Source organism: Oncorhynchus gorbuscha, linkage group LG02 (assembly GCF_021184085.1).
Source record: "Oncorhynchus gorbuscha isolate QuinsamMale2020 ecotype Even-year linkage group LG02, OgorEven_v1.0, whole genome shotgun sequence".
Classification (NCBI taxonomy): domain Eukaryota; kingdom Metazoa; phylum Chordata; class Actinopteri; order Salmoniformes; family Salmonidae; genus Oncorhynchus; species Oncorhynchus gorbuscha.
In genome coordinates, this window is record NC_060174.1 from 10,250,310 (window position 1) to 10,267,415 (window position 17,106).

Here is a 17,106-nt window from a genome sequence, read left to right on the forward strand (position 1 = left end):
GCAGTACAGCAACGACCTGGGGAATAGTTACAGGGGGGGCATGAATGAGCCAATTGGAAGCTGAGGATGATTAGGTGGATGGAACAAAGCCAGTATCACTTCCTCAAAATAGTCAGAATTAATCTAAGATACCTAAAGAAATCTGTAATGAATTAGGATTTTCTTTTTGACGAGGATGTTTTAGTCGCTAAATTTTTACATCTAGCTAAGGCCGCGGTTCCCAAACTAGGGGTCGTATGAAAATGGGGTTGCGGGAGAATTTCCAAAATAATGAACGTTTTTATATATCATCGTTGTATCTTAAAATCATTGTAATGTGGTTCATCTTAAAAATCTAAATGAGAAGTATTGACATCTAAAAGATCAATTCAATCGGTTCCCTTAGATCGTGGGCAAAGGCCGTGACTGTGGCTCTTAAATCGGAATGATTCAAGTGCGGCCTTTCGAACTGTCGTGTGACCGAGCGCTGCAGACAAAGCATTCGCAGGTGTTTTGGTTCCTGACTCGAAGGGAATAAATGCCCTGCAGTCTCACTCAGACCATTAAAACTCACAGTGCCCTTCGGCAGCTTATATTTGTGTGACGCTGGATTCCTCAGTGCTCTCGTCTGCATTAAAACCAAATATCGATTTAGGTGGGATGTGACCGCAAGGGGTGAGGTGCACGCTGTTGACCCCATGCCCCCTCACTTTGAGAAGCTCTGACATGCATCAAACACACCCATCTCATCACTGGTGGTGAGATGAGACGTTGTCAGACTCATTTGCAATTGACTGTCATAGCCCCACGTTAAAAGTATGTATCGTGAGTTAAGACAATCAGAAATACTGTTAGGATGTTTTGTAATTGACTGCCATAGCCCTGGGGAAAATATATATATTATATATATATTAGAAGAATTTTCACATCAAAATGGGTTTGTGGACGACAAAAGTTTGGGATCCCCTGAGCTGAGGTGTTTGATGCAGTGTTTCAAGTAAAACCAAAGACTGATCCTCTGGGTAGGTCTGTCTCACTGTATCCTGCAGTAGGATTGGAAAGAGCTCAGTCACCGACGCTGTGTATCCTGTGTTGGTCAACAGCCCTAAATCATGACGAACTCACTTACAAAACTCTGTTTTGGACCAGATTGAATTTATGACCAAAAATTATCCTCTTTATACTTTGTAGTCAATTTTGATAGTAGAATAAATGTTTCTGATTTAATATCGATGCCACAGAGGCTGTTTTCTATCAAATGATAAGTTGTTTATTGACTTCAGTTGCTCTTTTAAAGAACCTACATTTCTTGTCCCAGAGCCACTTGCTCTCCGTTCCCACTTTACTCTTAGAATAGAGCCCATTTAAATTCACTTTAAATCTCAAGCGCCTAATGGCAAATGGCCCTTACCCTAACGGCACTTTGAGCCTTAAGTAAAGATGAGGTTAGGGTCCAAAATCTACATCCCACCCTGCTCTTACCTCTATTTTCTCACCTTGTACTCCTGTTAGGGTGCTATTGAGGGGAGGAGGGGGGTTAACTATAATTACGTAGTGTAAATTGTTTAAAGAAACCATCTTGACACAGCTGCAGACCTGGGAGAGTTTGTATAAGGTCTCGGTTCAAAATGAACATGTGAGGAGTTTCCTCACAATGAGACGGTTGGACCTGTGGAAACCAGGGAAATGTGATGTGGGAAGAAACCCTGGCATTTACATGTAAAACACGATGGTCGAAGGTAGTGGATTGGGAGGGTTAGACCGAAATATTCACTTACACTGGCAGTGTTTAGACTTGAGTAACATTCTGCCAAATTATACCGTAAGTTGCCATGGGGCACAGTTTTTTCTGCCAACGTCCCATCACCTAAATGGTGTTCTTGATCATAATTTTTTAAATATAAAAATCATTATTAACAGTGCCTGTTGGACGGGCGTTATGTTTGAGCGTGCCTGTTCTTTTTGTAAGACTAAAAAGGATTTTGACAAATGTAGTAGGCTAGTGAAGAGGACAGAGTCTCCTCTGCTGTATGTTTTAATTGTCTTGGCCCAGTCTTCGCTTCAGTCAGCAAAGAAATAACTATTTATGATAAGCAAGAGATAAAAAAAAATAAGATAAAAGATGTTGCTCTAGACCTGTGCCATTATACTTCAAGTCAAAGATTTCAATCTTGCAAAATGGTTAAGCACAAGGTTTTTCTCTTCATACAGCAGCAGCCCCGGATACAATTCATCAAGACTTGCGGAGGTGTCAGACTTATAAATCATTGCCCCTTTTCACACAACCCCCCAAGTTCCCCCTCCCTCTATCACCGGTTCTGTAGCTGCAATCCCTTTGTTGTGCTGTAGCTTTGAGCCACCTGTCACCTGAACATTTATTCTGTGATGATATTAAAGCAAAGGACCAGGTCCAATTGGATTCATTCCTATGACCCGCAATGTTGACACAACCCCAGTCTCTTCAAAAATGGTCAAAAAAGTTAATAATGATTTATATTGGTTCTAGATGTTGTATTAACCATGTTTACATTGTATCTGTACACGAGGCAAGACTGCAGACTAACAATGAGCGTAAAAGAATAACCTATTGACTGTACGTTTGTTTGTGTAACTCTGTTGTTTTTGTCGCACTGCTTTGCTTTATCTTGGCCAGGCTGCAGTTGTAAATGAGAACTTGTTCTCAACTGGCCTACCTGGTTAAATAAAGGTGAAATAAATAAAAGATAACCGTCTCTCTGTCTCTCTCTCTGTCTGTCTCTGTCTGTCTCTCTCTCTGTCTCTCTCCGTCTCTCTGTCTCCATCTCTCTCTATAGGACCCCAGAGCAATGCCCCAGTGTGGTGTCTCTCCTGTCAGAGAGCTACAACCCCCATGTGCGCTGCGGAGCCGCCATGGCCTTGGGCATCTGCTGTGCCGGGACAGGCAACAAGGTAAGTTGCCCCTCTTTTCCTTCTCCCACCCTCCCACGCTCCCGTCCTCACTTCTCTGTGAACAAGCTGCCAACTTCATTGTCCAGTCCAAAATAAACACTTCTTAATGCAGCCTTACGATTCTGAGATAATTAAAAGGGTCTATGCAATATTGGGAAAGCTCCTTCCGGCTCTGAGCCTGCCCCGACGGCTCTGAGCCTGCCCCGACGGCTCTGAGCCTGCCCCGACGGCTCTGAGCCTGCCCCGACGGCTCTGAGCCTGCCCCGACGGCTCTGAGCCTGCCCCGACGGCTCTGAGCCTGCCCCGACGGCTCAGAGCCTGCCACACCATGCGTGTTGCAAAACAAACAGATACCACTGTTTCCTACCCCCGGAGGAATTTCTAGCAGCTGTTAGTGTCTATCAGACTGAATAAAGTGTCAGGACTTTGCTAGAATGGGGGCCATGATCAGTCCTGGCACACAGCGAGAATCACAGCTAGGATAGCATCTAGCGTGGCTCCTATGTGGAGACTGGGCTTAGAGGGGCTTCAATCTGAACCAACCCTGTTGAAGCATTCAACACACATACACACACATATTTAGCAGATGTTATTGTGGGTGTGGTGAAAATGCTTGTGCACTTGGTTTTCACAGTGAGATCCGAGAACGTGCCTGTTTGACCAGTGGCTAGAGTCTCTATATTTGGAATGTTTGTTAAAGACATGCTTAACCAATTTTGATACCCTGGAAGGATGACGCCTGCCTATTCCTGCTGACCTCTGTTGGGTCATATAATGAAGACTTATATCTGGCCCACACAATATGCGGTGATGGCAATTTTCCTTTTTCCTCATCGCCATTTTGGTTCTTTGTAGTCCCTTGTCTGTCACCGATACTGATGTCCTATGCTGAGCACAGGGGTTCATTTGAAGTGTAAGGCCTTCAGTAGGGTTAACTACTAGTCCACGCTGCTAAAACAACGGCAAATTATATCCTGACTCACAAAATATAAACGCAACATTTTCAAAGAGTTTACTGAGTTACTATTCACACAGTATAAGGTCAGTCAGTCAATTGAAATACATTCATTCATCTGTTGATTTCAAATGTTTGTCACGGATTCTTTTTGTTTTTAGTGGCATGGATCAGAAAACCAGTCCGTATCAGGTGTGACCACCATTTGCTTCATGCAGCGCGACACACCTCCTCCTTCTCATAGAGTTGATCAGGCTGTTGATCGTGGCCTAAGGAATGTTGTCCCACTTCTGTTCAACGTCTGTGCGAAGTTGCTGGATTTCGGCGGGAGCTGAAACACGCTGTCGTACACGTCGATCCAGAGTGTAATAAATGAAATACAATGCCTGAGATACATTTGATATATTGTGCAGTTTGGTTTTTGTTTGGTTGGCATATTGCCACTGAGCTGTACCCTGTCTGCCAGGCAAGGACATTGTGGTCAGGGATGTGGGGGAAAAGACGCAGCTGCCAGGCCCAGAACTGCTTAATGATGTGGACTGGTCACTCTCAGGTGCCCAAAGCCCAAACAGTCACAGCCCATTTCACTCGGGTCTTGGTGCCCAGAGGGGAGAACGTTCTAGGCCTACACTGGACTGGGCCAGACCAGGACTCCAGTCTTCACACAGCCAGTCCTCCAGTACGTTTAGTTCCGTCCTTTGGTGAGTGGAATGGTGTTGTGGCTGGAGAAGTGGGTCAGCTAGCTATTTCATATGGAGCTAATACTCTCTGTCATCATTTATACATCCTGGGGGTTTGAATATTTTATTGCCCTGTAATTTGGGGTTCTTGCTGACCGGTATTGGGTAAAAACATGTTGAGGAAAGCGAGTTGGATTGCAACCGATTTCACGCTCCCTATCCGTCACAAAGGTGTGTGTCGCCATGAACATTTATGCGACGTGCAATTTTTGGGGTTTTGACGAATTGGGTAGAAAATGCACTCTGCGTGAGAAGCCACTTTAAAAAATGTATATATATATATATTTACCTGCCTCGTGTAAACATTCAAATGATTTCATTCTTCTGAGTGACTATGCAGTCCTTTTCATGTTTGACAATATTAGATATTCTATACATTTCAAATAGGCAAGTAATAGCAGCCTTTTTTGTTTGACTCTATCAATATATTTAAACCTTTTGACCGTGTAGAACGTTCATCAAGCCCGAAGGAGGGATGTCACCCTTCAGTACTACTGAGGCCCCTGTATGCCATGTTCTGCTGATTGAACTTAACATTAAATACTCTCAATTGAAACCTCAACCGACTACGGTAGAGGTTGTTGAAATGGACCTGGGCTTTCCCACCCGAACACGATATGCATAAATGATTGTTTAAAAAATATAGAGACCTGTTCCAAACGGACCCGAGGACAACTAGGCTTGGTTCCGTATAGACCTGGTTGGATCCAGACTCGATCCAAGGTGAGGGAAGCAGTAGACAAGTACATTTGTAAGCTACTTTATTAACCAGAGCCGATGAAGCGCGAGAGGGAAACTAGCAGGCGGAGGAATGGCCTTGCGGTGTGTTTACTGTGAGCAAGTGGCACGGGGAGGGAGATTCAGAGTCGTCAATCCACGCTAAAAAAAACAGAAGAAAATATCAAGCATACCAAGCCGACTAATTTCTAGCTTGTAATAGCTCGATTATTTATCATAAAATATGATTACGTTAATACCTGTCTTTTAGAAGCAAGTTAGCTAAACTAGTTAGCTAGGCTAATTGAGACTGCCTGCTTCCTCCTTGTCCTACAGTTCCAAATAACAACTCCATTCAGATTATTAAGTAGCAACCTACCCGTTGGCTCTAGTAGCAACCTACCCATTGACTCTAGTAGCAACCTACCCGTTGGCTCTAGTAGCAACCTACCCGTTGGCTCTAGTAGCAACCTACCCGTTGGCTCTAGTAGCAACCTACCCGTTGGCTCTAGTAGCAACCTACCCGTTGGCTCTAGTAGCAACCTACCCGTTGGCTCTAGTAGCAACCTACCCGTTGGCTCTAGTAGCAACCTACCCGTTGGCTCTAGTAGCAACCTACCCGTTGGCTCTAGTAGCAACCTACCCGTTGGCTCTAGTAGCAACCTACCCGTTATGGATCCCCATTTAGTTTCTGCCAAGACAGCGGCTACTCTTCCTGGGGGTTTATTATGGATCCCCATTTAGTTCCTGCCAAGACAGCGGCTACTCTTCCTGTGGTCTGGCATAATTAAGGCAGTTATACAATTTAAAAAATGTTACAATACGTTAATTACAGAATTCACAACACACTGTGTGCCCTCAGGCCCATACTCCACTACCACATATCTACAACACAAAATCCATGTGCATGTCTGTGTATAGTGCGTATGTTATCATGTGTATGCATGTGTCTGTGAATGAGTCATAGCTCTACGCAGTGCTGTGTAACACCCGCCCGCTTAACCCGTAAAGCCAGCTGCACCAATGTGTCGGATGAAACACCGTTTAACTGACGACCGAAGTCGGCCTGCAGGCGTCCGGCCCGCCACAAGGAGTCGCTATAGCGCTATGAGCCAAGGAAAGCCTCCCCTAACCTGGACGACACTGGGCCACTTGTGCGCCACCCTATGAGACTCCCGGTCACGGCTGTTTGTGACACAGCATGGGATCGAACACGGGTTTGTAGTGACACCACAAGCCCTGGGATGCCCCCATACTGTTTATGTTTTATCCACAACTCTCTGTCCATCGCCGTGGTAATCTGGGAAGCCAAAACGTTCCCTACCACTCCCCACCGTACAGAACTAGTTTCCCCGCTGCACTTCACTAAAGGATCCTTTTGAAATGCGCCAGTAAAGATTTGAATTTAGATTAGAATGTGCTCACAGGCTCCAGTTGTTTATCCTGTAATCAGATCAGATTTACCCAGTAAGAGGCATACAACACAGTGTAGGTATGTATAGCCTAAACAACTAGTGTTTTAAAATGTTTTTTTTTTAAATGATGTATTCATTTGGGTTCACAGTGCAGACCCAACCAAGGTCCCAGTACCGAACTATCTGGTCCGAATACGTGTACCGCTACCGCTGACCAATCAGGAAGGGGAAGTGGTAGCCAGGGCTCTACCAGTGCCCCTCTTACGCCATCGCTCCCCGCACGCCACCACTCACCTCTCTGCTTGCCGTGGCAAAGATTCTAAAACCAAAGATTACAGATTCTGAGTTCTTAAAGCCTTTTGTTTGTCAGGGGGCGGCAGGGTAGCCTAGTGGTTAGAGTGTTGGACTAGTAACCGAGAGGTTGCAAGTTCAAAACCCCGACCTGAAGAGGTACAAATCTGTCGTTCTGCCCGTGAACAGGCAGTTAACCCACTGTTCCTAGGTTGTTATTGAAAATAAGAATTTGTTCTTAACTGACTTGACTAGTTAAATAAAGGTCAAATAAAAGGGGATGCTCACTCATCCTTTTATATGGTTTTAATATGCAGTGTAAATAAATAAATCATTTTAAGGACAATAAGGTTTCAGTCTATGAATCCGATAGAGATTTGTAGTGATTGTAGGCCTCATCATGGATCCTCACTGCTGAATGCTAAGGTTTTTCCTGGCACAGCTGAGCCCATCTCTGGTAAGATTTCCAAGCGGTTGAGCTAGCACCCTCTGCCAGCGCTTAACTCTTAATACCCAGAAGAGCGCTGGTCCAATCACTAGGCCAGAGGTTTCTGAGCCAGGCTGAGAGAGTTGACCTTCCCGAGCCTCTTCTCCCTTAAAGAGCTGGGGCTTATACTCTGGTAGTACTGCACTCGTACTTAGGGAATATCACCAAACTTCTATTTACTTACTCTAAGCGACTCAGCACGATAACCTCTCATCTTTAGGGTGATCTAGTTGTTTAATAAGTGTATTTTATAGAAATTGACAAGTTCTATTTTGCTTTTTTGCCTTTTCCCTTTTCAGGAGGCCATCAACCTGCTGGAACCTATGACCAACGACCCAGTGAACTACGTGAGACAGGGTGCCCTCATCTCCTCTGCCCTCATCATGATCCAGCAGACCGAGGTCACCTGTCCCAAGGTGGGTGTAGGAGAAACAGCCCATCTCATTCACAGCCCACATTTACCAGAGAAACAGCCCATCGCATTCACAGCCCACATTTACCAGAGAAATTGGCCACCAGTAACTTTGTTATTCAGACTAAAATATCTTGAAGTTGATTGGCTAATGGAATCATCTGTTTTTAAATGTGATTCTAGCCTATAGAAAGGTTCTCCATTTTGAGTCCAGTCCTCTTCTTCTCCTGATGAATCCTAACCCCCGTGGAGGCTCTAGGATGTAACCAAAAGCTGTCTGAAGTGTTTTGAACTTTCAGCTGAGTGTTGATCACAGCTTTATACCGAGTACAAGGAGGGAGTGAAAGGTGGGGAGGCTTGCTAAAAAATAGCTGTTCTCTCTCCATTTTGCACAACAAGCTCTGTCACAGCTGTTTTAAGAAATGCCAGACCCATTTTCAAGCATCATCTGGTCATGGCCTGTAAATGTTATAGCAACAGGCTTGGGGCGGTGTGAGAGATTGTTCAAGAGAGACTGGTTTTAAACTAGAAACAGCAGGAGGCACAACACTTGTTCAAGAGACTCTGGGTTTTAAACTAGAAACAGCAGGAGGCACTACACTTGTTCAAGAGACTCTGGGTTTTAAACTAGAAACAGCAGGAGGCACAACACTTGTTCAAGAGACTCTGGGTTTTAAACTAGAAACAGCAGGAGGCACAACACTTGTTCAAGAGACTCTGGGTTTTAAACTAGAAACAGCAGGAGGCACAACACTTGTTCAAGAGACTCTGGGTTTTAAACTAGAAACAGCAGGAGGCACTACACTTGTTCAAGAGACTCTGGGTTTTAAACTAGAAACAGCAGGAGGCACTACACTTGTTCAAGAGACTCTGGGTTTTAAACTAGAAACAGCAGGAGGCACTACACTTGTTCAAGAGAGACTGGTTTTAAAGCTGCAGTATGTCACTTTTTTGTTGTTGTTGACCAAACTCATAGAAATGTGAGTTATAGAGCTGTCACTCTCATTGAAAGGAAGTCTAAGAAGCAGCAGATCTGTTCTATGTCCCCCCGCAGGTGGATCACTTCTGTCATATTTTAATCTCCCTTTACGTATGTTACATGGTCACACACAGTGGTAGTGTTTTAGCCATCTGACCTTTTGTTATTATAGATTGTATGTGCCACTGTTCTCCAAATAGTGAATTACCTTCCACCAATAGTGGCTCTCGTCAAAGGGTTTTAACCTGTTTTTAATATTATTAAAGGGTGTGTGTGTGTGTGTGTGTGTGTGTGTGTGGAAGGGCTTGTGGGCCCTGGCGTGCTCATCGACTTCGAATCAAAGCAACGTGGCAGAATAAATGTTTACCATATTTCATTTAATAAGAATGTTAGATTTGTAATGTGGAGACCCACTAAAAGAACTGAACAATGGGTTTGAGCCTTCGCGTTTTTATTTGTTGTTGTTTTCCCGACACACAGGTGAACCAGTTCCGACAGCTCTACTCCAAGGTCATCAACGACAAGCATGATGACGTCATGGCCAAGTTCGGGGCCATCCTGGCCCAGGGCATCCTGGATGCAGGTCAGTGTGTGGTGACATGTGGAGTCACGGGTTGGATTTCTTTAGAAGACAAGTATTCATCTTTTTCTGTCTGCTGTTAAGGGGAGGTGTGTCTGCGTACGTGTGTGGTTTACAGGAAGTCCCAGTTCCCCCCAGGGCTTGACCCCGCCTCCCCTGTGATTTTTCCCGACTGTCTTCTCTGGAAGCGATCTGGTTACGATGTATTAGAGCCTGGCGGGTCAGCAATGTCAACAGCCACATGACTCTTGTGATTACTGTTAGTCTGACAGCCTTGTGTGTGTCTGTGTGTGTGTGTGTGTGTGTGGTGCTTGCTCTTGTACTGTAGCAGTGTTTATTTTTGTTCCCATAATGCTTTCAGACGATCTTTTTCACTATAGCGACAGTCGAGACCAATCTGGGAGCCCTCGTTCTCCTGGCAAGATGAACTGCAGAGTCCCCACCCCCCTCCTCCCTGTTTTCCATCGTGTGAAACCGCCCAGACAAAATCTTTAGTATGGGGTCATTGTAAGATAGCACACGGAGGCTCTCTCCTCTCCCTTTACTACCCTTAACTGTCAGGCCACTGCTACCTGATACACATCCATGTTTTGAGACGGCCTAGAAGGCAGGGTGTTGAGCAACGTCAGGAAGGCAGCTTCCTCCCAAAGAACCTTCACTTCATTTTGATTTCAGATAAGGTGATGGGGAGTATTAGTCTGTAGTTATAAGTGGGGTTGTGATTTTGCGGGCAGTTGGATAATCGTATGAAATGACAGGGTTCCGTTTCGTGATCTCTGGTGTTCATTACCGAAGGTTTAGCATTCAGAAACAGCTCTCGCACACAACCACACGCCCAAGGGTTCTCTCCCCCCTCTCTCTCTGGACGTTCTCTCGCTCTCTCTCGCGCTCTCTCTCTGGATGTTCCCCCTCTCTCGCACTCTCTCGCGCTCGCTCTCTGGAAATCCCTCAGCTCTGTTGTGCCGAAGGACCTTATGCCATCACGGAAAAATGCTAGTTGATCTCGGAATTACATAACACCTTGGATTCTGGGAAAGGAAGTCCCCTTCCCCATGAATAAAAATTAAACTGCCATAAAGTAGTTTTGACAAGGACACCCCCCCCCCTAAGTAAATTGCACACTGCTGTCAGGCTGCATCTCAAGTTTTAAGAGAGTGTGTGTGTGTGTGTGTGTGTGTGTGTGTGTGTGTGTGTGTGTGTGTGTGTGTGTGTGTGTGTGTGTGTGTGTGTGTGTGTGTGTGTGTGTGTGTGTGTGTGTGTGTGTTCTCACTGTGGCGCAGCAACTAGAATCTGTGAGTCACTCTGGCAACCAGTAAATTAATTTGTTCGGGCATTAGGGGGCCATTTCAGCCGTCAAAATAAAGTTATCAAATCACCCAGAAGTCATCATTGTAATTACCAGCCCAGTCAACTGGGCTGCGGGTAGGCCTGTTTAAATGAAAAACGGCCCGTGATTCAACCACCGTTGTCTGATCGGATTTCACATTGGAAACATTTTCATCTGTCTCTGCTGTTATAATGTATTTTAATCAAAAGGTTCCTCCTTAGTAACTCATGTTTTGAAGGCAGTTTTTACAATGTTTGTATGAGGATTGGGGAAGGACCTCCCAACTGATTCCAATCCCCTTTTCATCTATCCTGTCACTCCTCTGCAACCCTCTTCCTCCCACTCCCTAGCTCCCTTCATCCTCTTCTCCCTAGCGGTCTCCCAGAGGGCAAAAGAGGTCTATTGTTCTACTTGTCTGCATCCTAGCCCGTGACCCCGTTTTGTACACTGGACAAGGCTTTATTACCTCACACGAGCCATGCCACATTGTTTTACCGCCATTTTGTTCTTAAAAAAAAAAAAAAACTTAAGTTTAAAGGTCATAAATGATCTAAAGGAAATGAAAGTGGGTCCCTTGGCCTGGGATTAGGAGTAATCACCATGATTTAGAGAAATGGCTGGCTTTTGTCAGTGTAGTATGTTAGTTAATTAACCCCTCATTATTCACTTCTTGTTTGTGGCTGCGTGCCCGACGGCACCCTATTCTCTTTATAGTGTATTTATTTTGGCCAAAGTACCCTTAGGGACACAGCCTTTATAAGCGTGACAGTAGAGGAACCCACCATAACATCATGTAAAGTGATAATATGAGATTTGAGCGTTATAATGCAAGCAATACATATCAAAGTGAAATGTCGAAACTCTCTACTTCCCTGTGCCCTTTGTGTGCAGGTGGTCGTAACGTCACCATCTCCCTGCAGTCGAGGACGGGCCACACCCACATGCCGTCAGTGGTGGGCCTGCTGGTGTTCACCCAGTTCTGGTTCTGGTTTCCCCTCTCCCACTTCCTCTCCCTGGCCTTCACCCCCACCGCCATCATCGGACTCAACAAGGACCTCAAGGTAAACGTCCCACCCCACTGTGTCCATGTCATTCCCACCCCACTGTGTCCATGTCATTCCCACCCCACTGTGTCCATGTCATTCCCACCCCACTGTGTCCATGTCATTCCCACCCCACTGTGTCCATGTCATTCCCGCCCCACTGTGTCCATGTCATTCCCGCCCCACTGTGTCCATGTCATTCCCGCCCCACTGTGTCCATGTCATTCCCGCCCCACTGTGTCCATGTCATTCCCGCCCCACTGTGTCCATGTCAGTCCCGCCCCACTGTGTCCATGTCAGTCCCGCCCCACTGTGTCCATGTCAGTCCCGCCCCACTGTGTCCATGTCAGTCCCGCCCCACTGTGTCCATGTCATTCCCGCCCCACTGTGTCCATGCCAGACTTTTCTCTCATCTGTTGTCTTCCCTGTCCAGATGCCCAAGGTGCAGTACCGCTCCAACTGCAAGCCTTCCACCTTCGCCTACCCTCCGGCCCTGGAGGTACCCAAGGAGAAAGAGAAGGAGAAGGTGAGAGTCCCTCAATAGTGATGTCACCCTGTTTTAATGGACTGAAGTCTCCTTCGCAGCTTCTCACGGTCATCCTGAATTGAAGTGTCCTCAGCCAAGATCCATTTATTGTTATTAGAGTCCCTTTTGAACTCTCATTTCCATTTTGTCAGTCTGAGACCATGTTATTTTGGCCACTCAGAATCTTGGCTCATTATAGAACATGGGTACATTTTAATAACGTAATAAATTAAATAAAAACAGCGGATATTTTTAGTTCACTTGTGTCGTGTCTTTTGAGAGGTTTTGTCATTGCCCCTCAGTGCCTTGTTTAGTTCTGTGCCAACACTCCCTTCATTTATTCTCTCTCTTTTCCTCCATTATAGGTGTCTACTGCTGTTCTCTCCATCACAGCCAAAGCTAAGAAGAAGGAGAAAGAGAAGGAGAAGAAGGAGAAGGAGGAGGAGAAGATGGAAGTGGTGAGTGTATGAACACAGTCATTTCATAGGACGGCCAGCCTCAGAGACCACTTTCTAGTTTTTATTGTTTAAAAAAAAATGTTTTTTCTTCAAATTAAGTCTTGCTTTCTATGTAGATGTTTTGAACTTTCCTCAAGCAGGAATCCTGTAACCCTTGTCCCAAACAACAGATCTTTGCTCATATTGACCAGCCTATTGAGGAATGATCTGTGTAATTGGTCATGAGGAACTAATGGTTCAAAGACCTGAAAACAGTCTCCCTTAACGTCTCGTACCTCTGCAGTCTGCAACTTCCGCCATTAATATTTCACTCAGTATCCCACAAAGCTTCTTATGTCTGATGTCCAGGCACACAGACACCTGCAGAGGAGACAATTTCAAAGGTAAGAAAACCACCAATGAAATGAGTAAACTCTCCCATTTTTGTTTTTTAAAGTAGCAGTTTCAAATCAAATTTTAATTGTCACATGCTCCAAATACAACAGGTGTGGACCTTTTACAGTGAAATTCTTACTTTACAAGCCCTTAACCAACCATGCAGAGAGAACTATTTTCTCAGGAAATCTTGAGTGAACTCTCTTGCTTTGCGTAATAATAAGAAAATGCCCATCAATCCATCAGTTTAAACTAGACTTTGCATGAGAATCGCGTTAAGTCCTCCGCATCCGCCAATGCCGGCCTTCTGAAGTGAAAGGTGACCGAGCTACAGCGGTGTTGTCAGACCATGAGACATCCCGAAAATCAGTCTTCTCACGAAAACGTCTGTATTGTCTGAACGGTTTGGCCTAGAAACTAATATGACCACATGAAAATACGTCCAATAAAAGATAACAAATGTTTAAAACAGACACTTCAGAACAAACTTCCTTTAGATTTTTTTTTTGGGGGGGAACAAATCTTTTGTTCCATGTAGAGAATCTGTTATTCCACGTGTTTATCGGCTAAAAGGCCAAATATATATTTTTATTCAAATAACAAAAAATGTTTTTATACTTCAAGGGGTCTTAGAATTTCAAATCAGGAATCGAAGTGTGTGTCTCCCGCCCCGCTGCCCCCCAGGGCTTAGACTCTTATGGGTTAACGTAGCAGTTCTTAAGAAATGTGAGTGAACTAGGCCTTTTTAAAATATCAGTTCTCAGGAAATGAGTGAAGTATCCCTTTAAGGAGCAGCAATCTGCCAGCCCTGGCAAGGTCCCCCAGCCCCCCCTCCACTGATGTGACCAAGTTATCCATGAAGCACACGGCTGGAATACATACCATTACTGACAGCCTCTGTCAACCCAGTGCCAGTATGCTTTCAGTGGGATGTTGACTGCTGGGCGTAATTGCTATGTTTGATGGCGTCCACCATGCTAGATTTCACGTCCTCGTTGAGGGATGGCTCTGCGATCTCAGGCAAAGTTGGATCCGCTCAGTTTGATTGATTGGACTTAGTGTCATCGAGGTTAATGAGAAGGGGGGAGTATTTTAACCCTCAGTTATATCAGTTTGTTCGTTTTAACCAAAGGCATTGGACAGTGGAGATTTTGTTTTATTCTCTCACACAAACACTGTGTGGAAGTGTTGTTTTTAGTTGACACACACACACACGTAGACAAACAGGACTGCTAATACAAGTCATTGCACACCTATGGTCCAGTTTTCAGCCTAGCGTCAGATTGTGCAGGGCCTTGTGGTAGCAGCAGGGAGAGGGACAGATAGGAGGCAGGGAGAGCCTGACAAATCACTGGCCACCAAGTGCAAGACGACCAATAAGGAGTGTGTCACCCATCTCCAGATTAACACGTCTTCCAGAGTGGTGGTGTCAGGAAACGTATGAAATGAAGACTCACTTTATTCCGAGGTGACCCTTACTGCCATCGTCATCTTTTTATCAGCCAATGCATTGCGGACTCACTGAGTCGTTGGTTTTCATCAGGAAAAGGGAGGGAAAACGCTTAACATTGTATTTGTTGAATTCTCAGGAGGTACAGGAGGCTGAGAAGGAAAAGAAAGAGGAGGAGAAGGAGAAGGAGAAGGAGAAGGAGAAAGAGAAGGAGAAGGAGAAGGAGAAGGAGAAGGAGAAAGAGAAGGAGAAAAGAGAAGGAGAAAGAAGAAGAAGAAAGAACCCGAGCCCAACTTCCAGCTGATGGAGAACCCAGCCAGAGTGATGCCCGCCCAGCTCAAAGTGCTCAACATGCCTGAGACGTGCCGCTACCAGCCCTTCAAACCGGTACGTACGGTTGGTGTGTGATTCTGTGAACACGTGACTTTTTAAAGTGCGTTTCTGGTAGAAATGACACACAATTTTTTTTTTGTTACAACGGGGGTTAAAAAAAATACTAAAATGGCGTGAATTCACAATTCAGATGTGGTCCTGCTTATGACCACTAGGGGCAGTGTAGTTCAATATACTGCAGTCCTGGCTACCTACCAGACAGAGCAGTTCAATCTACCGCAGTCCTGGCTACCTACCAGACAGAGCAGTTCAATATATTGCAGTCCTGGCTACCTAGTAGACAGAGCAGTTCAATATATTGCAGTCCTGGCTACCTAGTAGACAGAGCAGTTCAATATATTGCAGTCCTGGCTACCTAGTAGACCGAGCAGTTCAATCTACTGCAGTCCTGGCTACCTACCAGACAGAGCAGTTCAATATACTGCAGTCCTGGCTACCTACCAGACAGAGCAGTTCAAGCTACCGCAGTCCTGGCTACCTAGTAGACCGAGCAGTTCAATCTACTGCAGTCCTGGCTACCTAGAAGACAGCACTCACCTTACTGCTGTCTCCACCCACTCAGCAACGATGGTAGTTTATGCCATTTCAGGTTCTCTGCTGTGTTCATCTCCATGTGCTCGGTTGTCAGTAGTACATTGGACTTCATTTCCCACTTCTCATCAATGTGATGGCTCGTTGCAGTAATGTATGGCCACGTGTTCATAGACATTCGACCATCTGTTGTTAACGCCACATATGTTGTTTGAGAACTCGCGCTTTATACTTGCATAGCGGTCATTATACAATTTTTCATCCAGGGCCGTCACGGTTTTTCGACATGTCATCTTGTCGTCTGGTTCTAGTCATCTTGTCGTCTGGTTCTAGTCATCTTGTCGTCTGGTTCTAGTCATCTTGTCGTCTGGGTTCTAGTCATCTTGTCGTCTGGGTTCTAGTCATCTTGTCGTCTGGGTTCTAGTCATCTTGTCGTCTGGGTTCTAGTCATCTTGTCGTCTGGGTTCTAGTCATCTTGTCGTCTGGGTTCTAGTCATGCCATCAGGGCAGTGAAGCCAACATACTCTACCATTGACAATGGCCGCAAAACTGCAATCATTTCTTTCTTTTTTAAATTCTTCCAATTGGTTGTTAGTTAGTCTTGTCTCATCGCTGCAACAACTTCGGGAGAGGCGAAGCTTGAGAGCCGCGCGTCCTCCGAAACACAACCCTGCCAAGCCGCACTGCTTCTTGACACAATGCCCACTTAACCCGGAAGCCAGCCGCAACAATGTGTCGGAGGACACACTACACCCTGCGACCGTGTCAGCGTGCACTGCACCCTGGCCGCCACAGGAGTCGATGGTGCGCAATGGGACAAGGACATCACTGCTCCGTGTCGTTGTTCTGTTGGAAGGTGAACCGTCTCGCCAGTCTGAGAACCTGCTCTACAGCGCTTAGGACTTCATCAAGGATCTCTCTGTACTTTGTTCATTTTTCCTTTGTTCCTGACTCTCCCAGTCCCTGCCACTGAAAAACATCCCCACAGCAAGATGCTGCCACCATCATGCTTCACCGTAGGGATGGTACCAGGTTTCCTCCAGACGTGACGCTTGACATTCAAGCCAAAGAGTTCAATCTTGGTTTCATCAGACCATAGAATCTTGTTTCTCATGGTCTGAGATTCCTTTAGGGGCCTTTTGCCAAACTCCAAGCGGGCTGTCATGTGCCTTTTTTTTACTGAGGAGTGGCTTCCGTCTGCCCACTCTACTACCATGAAGGCCTGATTTGGTGGAGTGCTGTAGAGATGGTTGTCCTCCCATCTCCACAGAGGAACTATTGCTCATTTTGGATGGGCAGCCAGCTCTGGGAAATGTATTGGTGGTTATAAACTTCTTCCATTTAAGAAGGATGGAGACCATCATGTTCTTGTGGACTTTCAATACTGCAGAATTGTTTTTGGTACCCTTCCCCAGATCTGTTCCTCGACACATCCCGTCTCTGAGCGCTACGGTCAAGTCCTTCGACCTCATGGCTTTGTTTATGCTCTGACATGCACTGTCAACTGTGGGATCTTATAT

At 45.5% G+C, this 17,106-nt stretch overlaps 1 protein-coding gene across 2 annotated transcripts in view; it reads left to right on the top strand.

Annotated features, from left to right (window-relative positions):
* psmd1 (proteasome 26S subunit, non-ATPase 1) overlaps nt 1-17,106 on the top strand; it is a 53,202-nt gene that overhangs the window by 33,186 nt on the left and 2,910 nt on the right. The window contains exons 17-24 of one of the 2 annotated variants that reach the window (XM_046300736.1): nt 2,793-2,907; nt 7,812-7,928; nt 9,384-9,486; nt 11,702-11,871; nt 12,287-12,379; nt 12,745-12,837; nt 14,802-14,856; nt 14,931-15,049. In XM_046300736.1, coding sequence (XP_046156692.1) covers nt 2,793-2,907; nt 7,812-7,928; nt 9,384-9,486; nt 11,702-11,871; nt 12,287-12,379; nt 12,745-12,837; nt 14,802-14,856; nt 14,931-15,049 — 865 coding nt within the window. Of the gene's footprint in view, nt 1-2,792; nt 2,908-7,811; nt 7,929-9,383; nt 9,487-11,701; nt 11,872-12,286; nt 12,380-12,744; nt 12,838-14,801; nt 15,050-17,106 lie in introns of both variants that reach the window. The other variant, XR_006832053.1, reaches the window with a different exon arrangement.